This window comes from Momordica charantia, assembly GCF_013281855.1.
Source record: "Momordica charantia cultivar OHB3-1 chromosome 6 unlocalized genomic scaffold, Mcharantia_2.0 BLBB01000006.1, whole genome shotgun sequence".
Taxonomy (NCBI): Eukaryota; Viridiplantae; Streptophyta; class Magnoliopsida; order Cucurbitales; family Cucurbitaceae; genus Momordica; species Momordica charantia.
Window position 1 is genome coordinate 27115073 of NW_028275164.1, and position 19404 is coordinate 27134476.

Genomic DNA, 19404 nt, shown 5'->3' on the forward strand with positions numbered 1-19404 from the left:
ATTTTAGCTATTTGGTTCATATCAAGTGATACAGAGTAATTTGTCTCTGTCCATAGAGTTAGATGATGAAAAGATGGGTGTACTTGAAGAGTTGCAACGGATTTGGAGGCAAATGGATGTAAGTTTCCAATCTCTACTGGATATAGTAGACCAGAGTTCCCAACCATGCAGAAATCGTTAGAGATTTTCGGACAAACAGAAGAAGAGAATGGTCAAGTGGGAATAAAAGTAGAGGGTACACTAGTGAAGGTTAAACAGAAAGACCACAGAGAGATCAGAGGAAAAAACTTGGTACGAGAAGAAAAGGCATAAAGTATGATACAATGTGCAATTAAAAGAAGAAAAAAGTAAGATAAGGTCGATAAAGAAAGTCTTTTATCCTTGCAAAATAATGCACGCAAAAAGAAGAGAGAACGGACGAAGAAAGTTTGGTTACAAGAAGACCGGCTTATAATCCGCTGAAATCCGAAAACTGAAAGCATGAATGCTAGGAAGATATCTGACACTGGGTTTCCAAAGCATGAACCGTAATCACATGACTCACATGACCGGTCAGAAAGTAGAAGATTCTGAAGAGAAGTTGGCCCAGGGTTGGAAAAAAGTGAAGCAATCAAGCTGATAAGGCTGAGATTAAATATATCTGTTGAGGCCCGTTTCCTTTCTAGAGAAGATTTTGAAATGGTGGGTCGATTTTAGGCTGAGTTGTCCTATGTGGATAACCTAGATACCAACCCCACCTGGCTAGGCATCACTGCCCACGTGCAGGAAATTGCCCTAGCTGTTGCTTCCCCAATTTTTACCTAGACTACCTAGCCATTTATGCTACTACAGCCATTCGCCAACTATCAGCCACAGCCCATCATATGTGCTACATCACTAAATGCTAGCCGCCGCCATCATATGTGCTATTGTCGTTGACCATCAGCCATCACTTGTGCCGATTGGTAGCCACACCTTCTATACTATGTCGATTTGTCGTCACCAACAACCAACCATCGTCATCGCCGATCGTTCTCACCACCCCCGTTGCAACCACCTTCCTCAACTCGCACCACCAACGCTTCAACTGTCAGTTGTCATTTGCCAACGTTCCCACATGCCACCATCCACCAACACCCCAAGAGTGCTTCATCACAGCAGTCAATCCAACTAGGGTTTCCTTATATATTTTGTTGAAGGCTAAGTTTCAAATTTTGTGGTTGTTCAAAAAAAATTATATATTTTTTGTTTGACCACATACAAAGTGTGTTTTTAGGGTGGGTAATGATAGAATGACCTTTGGAGGTATTTAGGGTTATTAATAGAATAATAAAGGCAGTTAGTAATTAGATAGGAAAATTGTTAAGGTTGGGTTGTTATAAATAGAGTGGGGGAGAAACGATGAAAGTAGGCAATTGTTATTGTAATCCTTATATCCTTTTACCTTTCAATCTATTTTAGCTATTCGGTTACTATCACGTGCTTATCATTACCCACCCTGAGAGTGAAACAAAAAAGCCCTAAATTGTGTACCCAAAATGATCCTCTCTTTTTTTTTTTTTTTTTGCCTGCATTTCCTTCATCTCTTTTTCCTTAAAAAAACGAATTAACCGAACCTGACACCCTCTATAAACTTGTAACTTAGCCTTGCAACATTCTGTAAAAAAAACCTATAACCTATAACTTAGCCTAGCAACATTCTGTAATAAAAAACCTACAGGTCGACGCTCCAAAGGTGATTATCGACAAACAGTGGCCCACAGTGATGGATGGCAATGGCAAAGTTAGACCTATACAGGAGCGAGGGTGCGTGCGGCAGCAGAAGTGAAAATTACAGGAAGAAGGCAACAACAGCTAAGCTTCGGTCGATTTTTGGGTTCAAATACTTAATACAAGCCTAAGATCCACCCACCCACTATTTCAATCTCTGACTTAGAAAGGGAATGAGCCTAATAATTTAATGTCAATCTAGCCCAATGTCTACACTTTCTCTGAACCGATGGCCCCACTTCCCTCCTAGAGTGTCAAAAGGATTCTTTCTCCCTCTTCGATTACTTTCTTTTGTTTGTAACCGGTCCGCACAATTCCCATTAATTGAAATGTCATTTATATTTAAACGTTGTAAGCATCAGCTATCATAATTCATAAAGCATAAGTGTATTTTTTAAACGTTTGGAAAATAAATACGAAAAAAGAGAATGCATTTATTATTATGTTTTATTTCTACTTTTATCATATAAGAAAATTTAATTCAATGACATTAGTTAAGCAACAATTGGAAAAAACAGAACAACTAGCCCAATTACCTTGCCTTCTTTAACTGGTCAGAATTTGCGTTAAAAGCATACTTCCACCACAGTCTAGGATCAGTTTTCACAGACACGAGAGGCCGATAGTGAGCATACTTCAATCTCTGATTGAATGCAGAAAAATTATCAACTAATTTTAGAATGTCCCTGTACCCATTCTGCAAAATGAGAAACAGAAAACTCATTAAGAAAGACTTTTTGATGTTTAAAATTTTCCTTTGAACTTCTTTCTAGGCTTCCACGGTAAAATATTTTCACAGTGCTCCTCTTTTATTTTACAAAATTAATTTTGAGTTACAATTGCTAACTTCAGAAATTGCTTAAAATGATATCATAGATTCTTAAACAAAAAAAAAAAAATTGTTTTTGATCCAAGAAAACAATTTCTGGAGTTACAGACATGCATATATAGATATAACCTTCGACAAACAGAGCGTCACATCATCCAAATATACTGATGCTTTCTGTAGAGGTTCATGCCTATCAGCAAGAACATTTTCCCGCAACTTCGTATACCTCGCATATCCAGACACTGGTTGTAAAATGTAGCTGTGATTTTTGGCAAGACGTTCAGCTGGTTTTCCTTTCTTGGTACCAAAATGAAATACCTAGAAGGAACAATATATCAGAAATATAATCCTACTTTTGCAATAAAAAGATACCTACAAGTTATTGTGGGGAGAAGGGAGAAGATTACTTTGTCCCACTCTGATGGAAGCAAATCCTCCCATGGTTTATCCACATTCCAAGGGGATATATCACAGTCGAGATAAAGTGCTAACTGATTGAGCTCAACGAACTGTTAACAAGACAGGAGCAACAAGTCAAAATTAGTAAAGACGATGCAAATAAATGAAAATTGATTAATAGAAAAGAAAAACAATCCATAAAACACCATTAAAAGCTTTTTCAACCTTGAAACTTTCTCATTCTTAGGAATAATACAATATATTCTTCAGATTCAACATCCTTCAAATTGGGATGAATCTACTCCTCCATGAAAAATTGAAACTAGAAGGAATTTGAAGGATGTTGAAGCTGAAGGATATATTTCACTCTTGTCTGTACTGTGCAATGTCCTTTAAGGTTGAAGAAGATCAAAGGTACTGTAGTATTGATCATTCTGGTGTTTTCTCAGTGAATTCTTTATCCAAGCCTCGCAATTCATCTTCTTATTCGCAACAGGAAATTTATTCGGCTCTTTGATTTTCAAAGAGCCAAAAGAAAGTTAGTGTGTTGGCTTGAATCCTCCTCAATGTCAAAGTAAACACGGATGAAATACTCCAAAATAAGCTTCCCAATTTGTCTCTTCCGCCTCCCATATGTGTGTTTTATGTGCTACTAGTTGTGAAAGCCAAAGTTCATCATTTCTTCCGATGTTCTTGGGGTCTCTTATTTCAAGAATTAAACCTTCATTGAATTTTTGCATCAGATGTTAAATTTAATTTATCTCAAATACTATTTGGTCCATTGCTATCTTCAAATACCGGTTTACTCTGGGTTAATGATGCTTTTTTTAACAAGATCCACACAAAATCCTTCCAGTGTAAGAGCAATAAAAACAAAACCAAAACAGAAACAAATACAAGCAAGAAGAACTATATTTCCTCAGTTACTTAGGACTCGTTTGGTAACGTTCCTGTTTCCTGTTTCTCGTTTCCAATTTTCTTTAAGAAATCTAAGCATCTTACAACTAACTATATTTCTTGTTTCTTATTTTTTGGGAACATTTCCAAAATTGTATAGAAATTTTGAAAACAACTAAAACAAGTTCATTTTTCCTTGTTCCCATTTCCCATTTGCTCCAAAACATAAATAAGAATAGTGTAGTATCACACTTGAGTTCATAGATGGTGGAACCATACAATTTATTTTTCTTTATTAAAAATGGAGAAACAGAAACAAGAAACAGGAACGTTACCAAACGGGGCCTTAGTTTCTCTATTTTTCATTTGCTTTCACTCCTTTAGAAGTTTCATCCTTAAAATTTTTGTTCTTTTTCACTCTATGAATGAAAAGTTTGTATCTTGTACCAGGACAAGTTGATACTTTGGCAGCTCATAATGTTAAACATCTACGGCTACAGAAAGGACACTCCCTAACTGTAACCAACACCAGAGTTGCAACATTACTATTATACAAGAGTAAATAAATATGTGGCTTACTAAATATTTATTTCAGTCATGGATGAGGAGTTTACCTTTTTTTTATGGTGATTGAGGAGTTTGTATGTCATTGGTATCTAGTGTAGTAAATAAAGGATAGGCTAAGGAAAGAATACAGTTTTGTAGTTTTTTTTCTTTTTAATAAGAAAAAAACTTTTTATTGATAATATGAAAAGGAAGAAAAAAGTTCAAGGATACAAGCTCCCAGAGGTAGTGAAAAAAAAATAAGAAAACCAACAAAAACATAGAGACCAAAAACCCATGAAATAGATGAGATCTGAAGCCGAAGAATAGTTGCTGAAAAACTATCATCCATAAAGCTTGTCAATTAAAAATGGCTGATTGTTGAGGAGGAAACCAAAACAATCACTTAATACAAACTGATCGCAAAAATGAAGAAGTAAAGAATCTGAAACCTCCTACCACCAAAAGAAGACAAGAAAAGTATAATATCTCAACCCTCAACCCTCAAAACTCCGGCAAAGCGGTTGTCCATAATTAAAGCCCACCTATTCAATGTTGGAACTAGGGTAAGGCATACATCTTCAGAAAAATTTTAAAAAAATTTTATGATCTGTACTAGAAGCTTTTTCGACTACCAAAGGCTGCTCCCGAGAAGGAGAAAGAATAGTATCCAATTTTGCATAAGAGCGTAAACGGTCATTATCCTCCGCAAAAAGTAAATTAAAATCCTCCATTAGGAAACCTCTGATAAATCTTCATTAACAACCTCTTGCTCTTCATTAACACCTCTTCATTAACAACCTCTTGCTCTTGTTAAATTTCAGATATTGAAGTTAGTGAAGAAGAGGAAGTGGTTAGCATAAGTAGCTTGGATGCTTCCCCAAAACCAGTCACTCCTCTTAAAGCCTTTAGTGAACATTCCTTTAAGGAAGACTTTCAGCTCCTCTTTGGAGAACAAGTTGAAGATGGAAATCCAGAACATTTAGAAAAATCTAACATTCCTTTATTTTTTGAAGAATTGGGAATTTCTCTTGTCCCGATTGATAAGGTCTCTTGATTTCCCATTACTTTTGAAGTTCATATTAGTGTTGCAAGGTTAGTATGGTTCTCAGGCACTTGATGGTTGGTTTGTCTTCGCGTAGCTACTGTTTACTTGGGCAGCATAGCTTTTGGGTCATTTATTGCAAGTTATTCAAAAATTGTGGGCAGTTTCTGATGAGTATTATCAGCAACCTTTCATCTTCTTCCGTAATATTCAGAATTGGTTTTTGATCGGTGTATTTTTGGTGCATTTCCATTTTTTCAAGACAAATAAATTGAAGGTTCGATTGGGATGTGTCTTTTCATTTTCTCACAGATATTTTGTTCGCATGATTCCGGATTTCTAGACGCATTAATGCTGGCTGCTGGGCTGAATTGTTGTTTTCCAGAAGTACATTTAAAATATCGAGTTGATTGCCTGGTTTTGGTATTGGCGAATTATGGCAGATTCTTTAAATGTTGTTTGGTGATCACTTTAATTGCTTTTTTCTTATCGAGACAACCTTTAGACTTTCAAGGCATTTAAGGGTGTTTTCTTCTCAAGGAAACCTTTCGGCTTTCAACGTATTTATTGGTGTTTACTTCACAAGGCAACCTTTCAGTTTTCAAGGTTTTTAATGGTGCATGTTCCATGGCATTTACATTGGCCAGCTTTTATTGTCCGATTTATTGATCGCTTTTGGAAGACGAAGGGTCTTAAGCTTCATTCTCGAAATTTGAAAAGTCACTAAAGCAAAGTTGTTATGATTAATGTTACCTCATTTTTAAGTTGTGAAGTTGAAAGGTTTCCTATGGAGCTTAGGGCTAGAGAGGAACAACCGAGTCTTTAATTATAAATCTCTTCCTTTTGATTTCTTTTTTGACAGAGTTCCTGTCTTCACTCTGGGTTGGAGTAAAAGTTACTATCCATCCTTCCATAGCTACACCTTGAATGACCTTATCTACAATTGGAAGCGTTTTTGTAAATACCCTTGCGGCCTTTTGTATATTTCATACCGTCAATGAAATTCTCATTTCATATAAAAATAAAAAATAAAAAAAGTTGTGAAGTGTAAAAGTCTCCTTGTTTTGAGTATTTATAGAAACTCGCCTTGAGGAAGGATCACAACTATTTGAAGTTCTTCTCTTTGAGTGTTTTCCTTGATGGCATGGCTCTCCTTCAGATGACACTCCTTTGAATGATCTTAAAGAATTCATCGTCTCTTCTCTCAAATATATTTCAAGCATTTCTCCTTCTCAGTTGAATGAGTATCTTGCTCTTCTCGATTCCGAACTCATTAGGCTTCGAGAAGAATGGGCCTTGACGTTAGAAAAATTTTCTAGAAGAAGGTTGGAGATTGAAGTCGCTCCGGCTAGAGAGCTAGCTGAAATTCAAGTCAAATTCTCCTTGGTTTTCAAAGATCTATATGCAAAAGATAAAGATGGAGAACCCGAAGTTAAAAGACCTCTAAAATTTCTCGTTTGTGTCATCACATCTTGGTGGATCTTTTTGTTTGAAGTTAGCTTGTTTCTTTTATTGGCTTTTGATATCACTCTCATGTTGATTGTATTGCTCTCTGTCGAGCCTATATTTTTGCTTTCATTTTTTCCTTTTTCTCTCACTCCTATGGGAGTTTGTATTCTTGAACTTTTTCTCATTTTCATATATCAATGAAAAGTTGTTTCTTGTTAAAAAAAAAAAAAAAACTTCTTGCTCTTCCAAAAAAAATTGCGTTGAATCCTAACTATTGACACTAACATTGAATTTTTTTCTTCATCATCAGACAAAATGTTATCCTGTTAGCCTCTTTTATTTTAAGAAGAAACAATTTTTCATAGATATATGAAAAGGAGAAAATGTTCCAGAATAAACTCCCATAAGAGTGAGAGAAAAAAGAAAAGATGAAAGCAAATATACGCTCGACAATGAGCAATACAATCAAAATAATGAGTGAGATCAAAAGCCAACAATAGGATCAAGCCAATTTCAAACAAAAAGACCCACCAATATGTGATGATAGAAAAGAGAAGTTTTTAGGGGTCTTTAACTTCGGGGTCTCTATCTTTGACTTCTACATATAGTTCTTTGATTTCCCGAGAGAATTTGACTTGAATTTCAGCTAGCTGCCTAGCCCGAGCAGCTTGAATCTCCAACTTCTTCAAGAAAAATCTTCTAACATCAAGGTCTATTCTTCCCAAAGCCTAACAAGCTCAGAATCGAGACAGGCTACATACTCATTCAACTGAGAAGGAGAAAGGCAAGAAATGTATTTGAGAGAAGAGACGGTGAATTCTTTAGGGACCAAAATGTTATCCTTGACATGTATATGTGACTGCTCACTTGTCAAATTAATGATACCATGGCTGAGAGGTGAATCTCCCTTTAGGAACCATCGAGTCCAAAAGTTGGCTACTTTTCTAAATTGTAAAGTGGAATCTCCTCCAATTATGTATCTTAGTTTACCCTTCGGGGGCAACCCAAAGAATTTAGATTTCTGGCTTCTGATTATTGAAAAGGTAGATAAAAAGTTGGATGGGTGGAAAGCGGCTAAATCTTTCTCGAGGAAGTAGAATGACTTTGTGCAACTCTGTTTTGTCTAATCTTCCTTCCTATCACATGTCCCTTTTTTCATATGCCAGCGAATATTATTAAGAAGATTAAGAATTCTACGAGAGATTTCTTACGGGAAGGTAAATCCAAAGGACATTTGAAGCACATGGTCAATTGGAAAATTACCTCCAAGCATAAGAAAAGATGGAGGCTGGGCGTTGGCGGTCTTTTAAGAAGAAATGGTGCTCTTCTAGCTAAATAGGGATGGCAATTTAGCTGTGAACCCCTTTCTCTTTGGAGGCAGATGGTGGTTAGCATCTACGGTTCTGATTCTCATAGCTCATTTACGGATCCAAGGTCATTGGGTGGTTCTCGCTGTCTGTGGCATAACATTCTAAGCAGCGGAGGCGTGTTGAGGCTTTTGTGTCTTTCAAAATTGGTTGTGGCAATAGAGTTTCATTCTGGCATTTCCTTTGGACTCAGAACGGTCCCTTAAAGGTCAGTTTCTCAAAATTAGAAACTATTCAAACTCTCTCCCTTGATCAATTTTTGTTCCTTCTCATTTCATCAATGAAAAGTTCATATTTTGTTTATTAAAAAAAAAAACTAATAGGACAAGTTATTTATCCTCCTACTGAGAATTGGAGTTTTTGTGAAGTGACATAAAACCATGTCAATATCTCTAGTGTATGTTTTAGAAACGGTGAACATTCATGTATTTTTTTCTTTCAATATCTCAAAGATCAAAAAAAAAAATCCTTCTCTTCAAAGTGTGCTTAACAAACTTGAATCTTCCACTTTTTTTTTTATACAATGGTTTTTGAGCTTTGCTGGTTTTGGTATTGGAAAGTACTGGCCTTTATTGTTTTTTGTTTCTGTTGGCTTGAAGGTGGAGGCTTCTATCAATTCGTCATTCAGCGATTATCGTGAATTTGGGCGGCTTTGGTTTTCGTTCTTTATAGCCTCCCTTCCTACGGCTTGTCGATTGTTTTGGATCCTATCAGACGGAATTCTTCGTTCTTGAACATTATGTAGCTGGAAGCTTATAAGGCCTCTGTTTTTTCAATTTTTGTGCTTTCTTTGGCTTTTGTTTCTCTGGTGTTCTTCGATATCGTGTAGTTGTTGGTCTCTATCTTTGGTTCTCTGCCTCTCGGTGTTTACTTTTTTCTTTTCTTTTTTTTATTCTTTTTTTATGGAAGCTTGTATCCTATTCTTCCTTTTCATATTTTTAGTGAAAAGTTTATTCCTTGTTAAAAAAAATATCTCAAACATCAATCTTTAGAAATTCCCTTGTAGGGCGGGGTTAGAATTTTTTTTCTTTTAGGGAAGGGCAATTTTTATATATAATTACTCCATTCTAAAAATTTAGGAGAGGGCCTCCTCTAAATTTCCCGTGATTGGAAAGCTGTAATGTGTTTCCCGTGATTGGCTGTGGTAGCTTTCTAGGGGAGGGCTTCCTCAGCCCTTGCCCGTAGGTTGTTTCTCTCCTTTTGGTTTAATATATTCCGTTTCTTATCAAAAATAAATAAATTAATTAATTAAAAATAGAGGGTAAATTAGAGAAGAACTACAAAATCTTAAATATTTTATTTAAACTTTTTGAGGTAGGACAAACTAAGAGGGGGCATTGAACCTCTTTTCTTCACTCCACCCGTGCACATAGGCCATATAACAAACTGGTGTAAACCAATGTAAATGAAAACTAGGAATTTCTTATTATTAGATTAGAATGACAACTTGGCCTTTTATAAGCTGCCAAGCTAACTAACTACCAACTAACTAATCTTAAACAATAAATGGTCTTAGTTGTTTAACAACCAACGGCTATATTCTAGTAACTAACAGTTACATCATATTCCCTCCGTCCAAAAAGAAAACTCGTCCTCGAGTTTAATTAGCTAGAGTAAATGTGCTTGGTAGTCATAGATATCAGCAACATTGAATACTGGTGTAATGCGAAGATCGTTGGGTAGATTGACTTTGTATGCATTATCACCATATTTTTTAAGTATCTCAAATGGACCGATGTTTTTTTGCTTAATTTGTTGTAAGTTCCTCTAGGAAAGCGTGATTTCTTCAGATACACCATGACCAAGTCCCCAACTGCAAATTCCGTCGATGTGAGTCGGCCGCATTTTTGTAAGAGGTTGCCGCTTTCGAAAGATTGTCCGTGACTTCCTTGTGTAAATCTACTATTCCTTCAGCCATAAGTTCAGCCTCCTGGTTCATATCAATAGAAGATGTGTTGAATTAGTTAGAAGCTAAGATTATGTAGACTTAGTTAGAAGTTGTTTTAAAGTTGTTTAGATTTTGTGTTTAAATTTAGCAAATAAATCTCCTTTTTTGTCAGGGAAGTTAGGAGGTTATTCCTAGATTTTGTTTCCTCTTGTAACCTATAAATAGTGCCTCTATTCATCATCTTTGATCAATCAATTTGAGAAATTATTTCTTCTCTCTTTTCTCGTGTATGTCTCTTTGGTGCCTCTATCCTTAGTTTTTATGGTATCAGAGTTAGGTTTAGATTAACACCAGAATGGTTAAAACAGCCACAATGACTAATGTGCGCAAGGATGAGAGTTCCGACGGATCGAATACGACCTTAATTTCTCTCCCTAAAAGCACATCCACAACACCTCACATCTCTATCTCTGAAAACAATTCGCTCCAAATTACCTCTCCAAAACTCAACGGAAAAAATTTTCTGCAATGGTCTCGATCGGCCCTCCTAGTTATTCGTGGCCGAAGTCGACTCGGGTACATCAATGGCACAATAGCAGAACCAGATGAAGCTGACCCTTCTTTTTCCACGTGGGATGCTCAAAACTCAATGGTCATGGCATGGCTCATTAACTCGATGGAGGAGGACATTAAAGAATCCTTCATCTTCTACTCAACAGCAAAGGATCTTTGGAATGCGCTCACTATGGCTTTTTCTGATTTTCATAACTCGGCTCAATTGTTGAATTACGCAATAAGGCACGTTTCTTACGACAAGGTGAATCCGATGTCACCCAATACTACAGCTCATTACGTAGGTTGTGGGCTGAACTTGATCTATGTCTCAATCTCGAATGGGAGAACTCGAAGGATGCTGAACGCTTCCGCAAACACGTCGAGAAGGAACGAATTTAAGATTTTCTTGCAAGTCTTCGTCCGGAATTAGATGATGTGCGTGGCCGCTTACTTGCCACAAAGCCAATTCCAGCCATTGACGAAATCTTCGCAGAAGTTCGCTGGGAGTCAAGCCGTAAACGTGTGATGATGGGAGATACACCCACAAAACCTGTCCTTCTCACTAGAATCATCAGCTCTGGCGACACGAGGTACACCACCACCTTCATCTCGATCTACTCATCGGAACAACCTATGGTGTGATCATTGTAAGCACACAAACCATACAAAAGATCGGTGTTGGGAACTCCATGGTCGTCCTCAACGGAAGAATTTATCAGGGGATTATCGACCACCTCCACCTACAAATACTCCACCTTCTCAAACCAGCTCCTCCGACTATCAAGTGGGCCCTAGTGTGTCAAACTCCCAAGATTTGGCCACCTCTCTCCCTCCATTTTCATTTTCGAAGGCACAACTTGAACAGCTCTATCGCCTCTTAACACCGCCGGTTGAGTCTACTCCTTCGTCAAGTTTCGTGGCACAACGAGGTATTTTTAGTGCAGCTTTAACAAGTCAGCAGCATTTCGATCAGTGGATCTTAAATTCGGGTGCACTGACAATATGACCGCTTTTCATGATATGTTTACCATGTACTCACCCAACCCGATTCAGACACATGTCAAGCTTGCAGATGGGTCATCGGCCATTATTAAGGGCTTTGATTCTGTTATTCTTAGCCCAAACGTTACATTGCATTCAGTACTCCATGTGCCTAAATTATGTTGCAATCTAATTTCTGTTCAGAGGTTGACTCATGATTTAAAGTGTCGAGCCCTGTTCACGGACTCTAAGTGTTTGTTTCAGGACTTGATAACGGAAACGACGATTGGCAATGCTGATGGCTTTGAAGGGCTCTACTACTTCAGAGGACCAAGTCTAAGAAATAAACAAGTTCTCCAGGTTGGTAGTGAGTCGAATTCTAGAGAACAACAAATTCTACTTTTACATCACCGTTTAGAGCACCCGAGTTTTCAGTATCTTAAACATTTGTATCCTTCACTTTTTCATAAAGATGACCTTTTACTTGCGAAGTGTGTCAACTTGCAAAACACTCTCGTACATCTTATCCTTCTATTGAGTATATACCATACAGTCCATTCACAATGATTCATAGTGATTTATGCGGGCCGTCCCGCATCAAAACTATGTCCGGTAAACGTTGGTTCCTTACCTTCACTGATGACCACACTAGGGTTTGTTGGGTCTATTTACTTAAAGAAAAATCAGAAACTGAATCAATCTTTCAACAGTTTCATTCTCTCGTTCATAATCAATTTAATACGAGAATCAAAATTCTTCGCACAGATAAAGGGACAGAATATTTTAATCAAATATTGGGAACTTTCCTGTCTCAAAATGGAATCATTCACCAAAGTTCCTGTGTCATTAACCCCCAACAAAATGGTATAGCTGAAAGGAAAAATAGGCATCTTTTAGAAACTGCTCGTGCTCTCATGTTCACCAATTCTGTTCCAAACTGTTTTTGGGGTGATGCTGTCCTTACTGCTTGTTATCTCATTAATCGAATGCCCTCTCGTGTTCTGAAATTTAACACTCCACTAGAAATCTTACTCACTATCTATCCGCAAATCCGATCTGTCCTCACAATTCCCCTCAAAATATTTGGATGTACTGCATTCACTCATGTTTATGATCATGAACGTCACAAATTGGAGCCAAAAGCCAGAAAGTGTGTCTTCCTTGGTTACTCTCCTACTCAAAAAGGCTATAAATGCTATTGTCCAATCACCAATAAATTTTACACTATCATGGATGTCACATTTTTTGAGTCTCAATCTTTTTTCTCCCTAAATTCCCCTCAAGGGGAGACTGAGCCTATTACAAGTAGTCTTGATGGACCTTGGCTCTCAATCTGGAAGCCAATGAGATACCAAAATCCATTCAAGAGGCTATGAGCAATCCACAATGGAAAAATGCGGTAGATGATGAAATGAAGGCTTTGAAGCTTAATGATACGTGGACAGTAGTTGATCATCCTCAAGATAAACCAACGGTAGGATGCCGATGGATCTTTGCTGTCAAATATAAGGCTGATGGGTCCATTGAAATGTATAAAGCAAGATTGGTGGCCAAAGAATACTCTCAGACTTTTGGGGTAGACTATCAGGAGACATTTGCACCCGTTGTAAAATTAAACACAATCCGTGTCCTCTTGTCCCTTACTGCAAATCTGGATTGGAAACTACAACAACTGGAGGTCAAGAATGCATTCCTCAATGGAGATTTGGAAGAAGAGGTGTCATGGACCTTCCTCCTGGATTTGACATTGATAAGTATGGTGGGGAGGTGTCTAAGCTGAAGAAATCTCTCTATGGTTTAAAACAATCCCCACGTGCATGGTTCGGGCGATTTTCAAAGGTTGTTTGTAAACAAAGATATACCCAAGCTCAAACTGATCATACAATGTTCTATAGGCACTCTCAAGGTAAAATCACCATCCTCATTGTTTATGTCGATGATATTATCGTCACAGGTGACCATCATGAAGAAATAGAGAGACTAAAACAGGCACTTGGAAAGGAGTTCGAAATAAAGGACCTGGGAACACTTCGGTATTTTCTAGGGATGGAAGTTGCAAGGAGCAGAACTGGTATATCTGTATGTCAAAGAAAATATGTACTAGACCCCTTGAAGGAAACCGGAATGCTTGGATGTAAATCATCTGATACTCCAATAAGTCCCAATCATAAGTTGGGAGAGAGCCTAGATGGGGTACCCGTTGATAAAGGGAGATATCAGCGTCTTGTTGGAAGATTAATCTATTTATCCCACACTAGGCCGGATATTGCATTTGCAGTGAGTGTTGTAAGTCAATACATGCATGCTCCTACTGAAGAACACATGGAAGTCGTGTATCATATTCTTAGATATCTTAAAGGAACTCCAGAACTTGGATTATTTTTCGGAAATGATGATGACAGAAAGATTAAGGTGTTTACAGATGCTGATTGGGCAGGTTCTGTTCAAGATAGGAGATCTACGACAGGATATTGTACCTTCGTATGGGGTAATCTTGTTACATGGAGGAGTAAGAAACAATCCGTTGTTGCAAGAAGTAGTGCTGAGGCTGAATTCAGGACATTATCTCATGGTATTTGTGAGATAATGTGGCTGAAACTCCTTCTCCAAGAACTCAAGATCAGGTTTGATAGTTCAATGGAAGTCTATTGTGACAACAAGGCTGCAATTGCTATTGCACACAATCCAGTGCATCATGATCGTACTAAACATGTTGAGGTTGACAGGCATTTTATCAAGGAGAAGATTGAAGAGAAAATTATAAATCTGATGTATGTTACATCATCAGATCAAGCTGCAGATATCCTAACAAAAGAACTCTTGAGACCTGTGTTTGAAAGGTTGTTGATCAAGCTGAAACTGTTCAATCCGTATAGTCCAGCTTGAGGGGGAGTGTTGAATTAGTTAGAAGTTAAGATTATGTGAACTTAGTTAGAAGTTGTTTTAAAGTTGTTTAGATTTTGTGTTTAAATTTAGCAAATAAATCTCCTGTTTTGTTAAGGAAGTTAGGAGGTTATTCCTAGATTTTGTTTCCTCTTGTAACCTATAAATAGTGTCTCTATTCCTCATCTTTGATCAATCAATTTGAGGGGGAGTGTTGAATTAGTTAGAAGTTAAGATTATGTGAACTTAGTTAGAAGTTGTTTTAAAGTTGTTTAGATTTTGTGTTTAAATTTAGCAAATAAATCCCCTGTTTTGTTAAGGAAGTTAGGAGGTTATTCCTAGATTTTGTTTCCTCTCGTAACCTATAAATAGTGTCTCTATTCCTCATCTTTGATCAATCAATTTTTTTCGTGTATGTCTCTTTGGTGTCTCTATCCTTAGTTTTTAAGATGGTAAGTTAGCAAGGTCCACGGTAAGCCTGGGGAGTTTTGTGTAAACAATATCAAATGGGGACTTCCCTGTAGATCGGTTCCGCATATGATTATATGCAAATTCAGCTTGCACCAATGTAAGATCCCATTGTTTTGGGTTAGTCCCACCTAGACATCGTATAAGGTTGCCCAAAGTTCTGTTTGTGACCTCCGTTTGGCCATCTGTCTGAGGGTGGCTAGTGGTGCTAAATCTCAAGCTTGTATCAGATTTCTTACAAAGCGTTTTCCAAAAGTGGCTCAAAAATTTGGCATCCCGATCTGAAACAATCATTTTTGGGATACCATGTAGTCTTACTATCTCCCAAAAGAAGAGATTAGTAATGTAAATAGCATCCGATGTCTTTTTACATGGTAGGAAATGACACATCTTGCTAAATCGATCCACCACTACAAGAACAGAGTCATGTTCTCGTTGTGTTTTAGGGAGACCGAGGATAAAATCCCATATTGATTGGGGAATTGGAAGGGGTGTGTAAAGCCCGGTATTTTGGGATTGGCCTTTGGAGGACTGACAGATAATACAGCGGTTGACAAAATTGTTTTCATCCCGTCGTACAGAGTCCAAAAGAATCGTGAGGCCACAAGGTCATAGGTTTTATCACGGCCAAGGTGGCCTGCCAAGCCACGACTATGTAAATCTTTAATCAAGGTTTCCCGTAGGTATGTGTGTGGTATACATAATCGATCTCCTTTAAAGAGAAAGTCGTCAAGGATATGAAAATCATGAGTGATACACTGCTTCCAAATGTCACTGAAATCACTATCATTTTCGTAAGTAGAAGGTAAGTGATCAAAGGCAATAACTTACCCCGATAAAAGAGTTAACAGGCTGGCTTTTCTACTGAGTGCATCTGCCACTTTATTAGTTGTACCAGCCTTGTGTTTTATTACAAAATCAAATTTCTGCATAAAGGCAATCCAGCGGGCATGTATTCTATTTATCATTTTTTGAGTTTGTAAATATCTAAGGGAGAAGTGATCGGTGAAGAGTATAAACTCCTTGCCAATGAGGTCGTGCTCCCATTGTTTTAAGGCTCTTATCAATGCATAGAGTTCTTGTTCGTAAGTGCACCATTTTTGCCTAGGCGGAGTGAGTTTTTCACTAAAGTACTCAATGGGGTGGCTGTTTTGGGATAATACAGCGCCTATACCTATGCCTGATGCGTCAACGGCTACTCAAAAGGGTGGGAGAAATCTGGAAGGGCGAGGACACATGTGGAGCTTAGTTTTGCTTTTAGTGTCTCGAAACTATTAGTCTGTTCTTCATACCAAAAGAATTTTCCCTTTTTTAGACAATATGTGAGGGGTGCAGCAATAGAACTAAAGTGATTAATGAATTTCCGATAGAAAGAAGCTAATCCTAAAAAACATTGGATATCCCTAACCGAAGTTGGTATTGGCCATTGTTGGATAGCTAAAACTTTAGGGGGTCGACAGAAATGCCCAATTTTGTAATATAAAATCCAAGGAAGGCTATTTCAGTTGTCATGACGGAGCATTTAGTTAGATTAATATATAGTTGATGTTCATATAATGTGAAAAAGAGTGTCCTAAGATGTTCTAAATGTTCTACTTCAGATTTACTATATACTAAGATGTCATCAAAGTAAACTACCATAAAATTGTTAAGATAAGGACGAAGTACCTGGTTCATCAAGCGCATAAACGTGCTAGGTGCGTTGGACAATCCAAATGGCATAACAAGCCATTCAAAAAAACCTTCATTCGTTTTGAAGGCTGTTTTCCATTCATCTCCAGGACGTATGCGTATTTGTTGGTATCCACTTTTGAGGTCCACCTTAGAAAATAAGTGAGCACCGCTAAGTTGGTCCAATAGGTCAGATAAACGGGGAATGGGAAATCGGTGTTTGATTGTAATTTTATTGATGGCATGACTGTCCACGCACATTCGCCATGATCCATCTTTTTTGGGAGCTAATAGGACAGGTACAGCACAGGGACTAAGACTAGGTCTAATATGTCCTTTGAGCAACAGATCATGCACTTGATCATGTAAAGAGGAACCAGGATGAAAGTCGATGCAATGCTGAATATCCCGTAGGGTGGTAAGCCCGTAGGGTCTTTAGTGATATCAACAAATTCGTGTAGTAGGTTTTGTTTTGAAATGGTGAGTGATAGGTGGAGGTGAAGAGGAATCCCCCTTAACCACCAAAGCCCACACCATAGGGTCCCTTTTTGCAAAAAGGACTTGCCATTGATGATGGAGAATAGTTGTTGAGAAACAGTAAATGTATCTTTTTTGGATTTAACATCCATATTGGAAGGGAGAAGAACGATTTTCTTGCCCATCCAAGTAAATTAATAGGTATTGTCATGACCTCTATGTAATGCTTGGAGGTCGAATTGCCATTGGCGTCCTAATAAAATGTGGCAAGCATCCATATCCAATACATCGCAAATAACTTGATCATTGTACTGATTGCCAATGGATAGGGTATGGTGCATACAGATTGTATTTGAATCCTCACCCCCTTTGCGTATCCAAGAAACCTTATAAAGGTTAGGGTGAGGGTCAACCTTGAGATTCAATGTTGTTACCAATCTTTGAGAGACCATATTTTCACATCTGCCACTGTCAATTATAACGTTGCAAATTTTTCCGTTAACAGTGCAACGAGTTCGAAAAAGGGAATGTCTTTGATTAGAAGTCTCCACTTTTGGAGCAAGGAGAACTTTTTGAAGGACACAGTTAATTGGCTCTCCATCACCTATAAGCTCTGTTTCTTGATCTTTTTGATCTTCGTCATCAACCAAGGCCAAGGCCCGTCGTTGAGGACATTCATTGGATAGATGGCCAACCTGCCCACATCGTAAACATTTCCTAAGAGTAGGTCTAGTGTATTGATCATTACCTCGTTTGGTCGTTGTGTCAATAGATTTGGGAGGTGGCAAAGCTTTAATAGCATCATCACCCTTGGTAGTATTCGAGGTTGAAGGACCACCGAGAGGTAAAGGTCTACCTCAATCACCACTGGAAAATTTAGACAGAGTCTGCTTGTCCCAAGGAGTGCGACGAAAGGATGCCTTTGCTTGTTTCTTTTCGATCTTAGCTTCAATCTTGGTGGTCGTAGAGATGACATTCGTGAGTAACCCGATGGGTTGTGTGTCCATTTGATCTTGGATATCCTCACGCAAACCATCAACAAAGCGGGTGATCTTATAGTCCTCTGTTTCGGCTAAATTGGTTCGAGCCCCCACGCGGTGGAATTCCTCAGTGTAGTCAGCAATCAACTTACTACCTTGGCGACATCGTTAATATTGCTGATAGAGTGGCTGCTCAAAGTTGATCGGGAGAAAACGCTCGCGCATTAGGCGCAGCATTCGGGGCCAACTCCGAATTGGTCGTCTGCCAAGGCGGCGGCAGTTGATCTCTAATTGATCCCACCAAGCCGACGCACCAGACTGCAACCGAAAAGCGACGAGCTTGACTTTCTTATCTTCAGGTGTTTTTGTATGGTCAAACAAGTTTTCGACATTCTTAGACCTAGTCCAAGAATGTCTCTACATTCATCTTCCCATTGAACGTAGGTAAGTCAATTTTCATGCGAAAATCAGTACGAATACCGCCCCTGTTTTAGTTCTCATCTCGATTAAAACGGGGATTCGCACGGAAAAATTCCTCTTCCCCACCTGAAGAATTGGAATCTTGGGCCCTTAGCTGGAATTCTTGATCCCTCCTACCATTTCCTTCCATATCCCTCGCACGAACAGGGGTTGGCAATCGGTTTCTTGGTCTTTCTTGAAGTTGTCTTCCCTGATTTGCGTTGCCGTGGTTCCCCAAATCCAGTCGCAACCGTTCTTGTTCAATAGTGATTAGTTCCAGCTGCCTACCAACATTTTCCAGAAGGTCATGGATGTTACACACGTTCTTGCGTACCTCTCCCAACAAATCTTCCACTAACAGCAACCGATTAGTGGTTGTCTTGGGTGATAGGACGCGCTCTGTCGAAGGATCTCCCGCAAGCCCCTTCTCGGAAGCCTCTGTGTTCTTCCCCATTATCAGATCCTCAGTTTCGTTTATAGGGCTCTGATACCAAATTTGGTGTAAACCCATGTGAATGAATACTAGGAATTTCTTATTATTGGATTAGAAGGACAACTTGGCCTTTTATAAGCTGCCAAGCTAACTAACTACCAACTAACTAATCTTAAACAATAAATGGTCTTAGCTGTTTAAAAACCAACGGCTATATTCTAGTAACCAGTTACATCACAAACCCCATAGATACATAACAATAAACAGTTAACAACAATGAAAGGTTTGTTGGATATGAAACAGTTAATAACAATAAAAGGTTTGCACATCA

The 19404-nt window shown here is 38.2% G+C and overlaps 1 protein-coding gene across 2 annotated transcripts in view; it reads right to left on the minus strand.

Annotated features, from left to right (window-relative positions):
* Positions 1 to 19404, minus strand: part of LOC111024248 (pleckstrin homology (PH) domain-containing protein) — a 119435-nt gene that overhangs the window by 91311 nt on the left and 8720 nt on the right. For both annotated transcript variants that reach the window (XM_088125701.1, XM_022301904.2), the window contains exons 7-9: positions 2986 to 3087; positions 2708 to 2896; positions 2286 to 2446 (exon numbers count right to left, since the gene is read on the minus strand). In XM_088125701.1, the coding sequence (XP_087981827.1) occupies positions 2286 to 2446; positions 2708 to 2896; positions 2986 to 3087 (452 nt within the window). The remainder of the gene's footprint in view (positions 1 to 2285; positions 2447 to 2707; positions 2897 to 2985; positions 3088 to 19404) is intronic.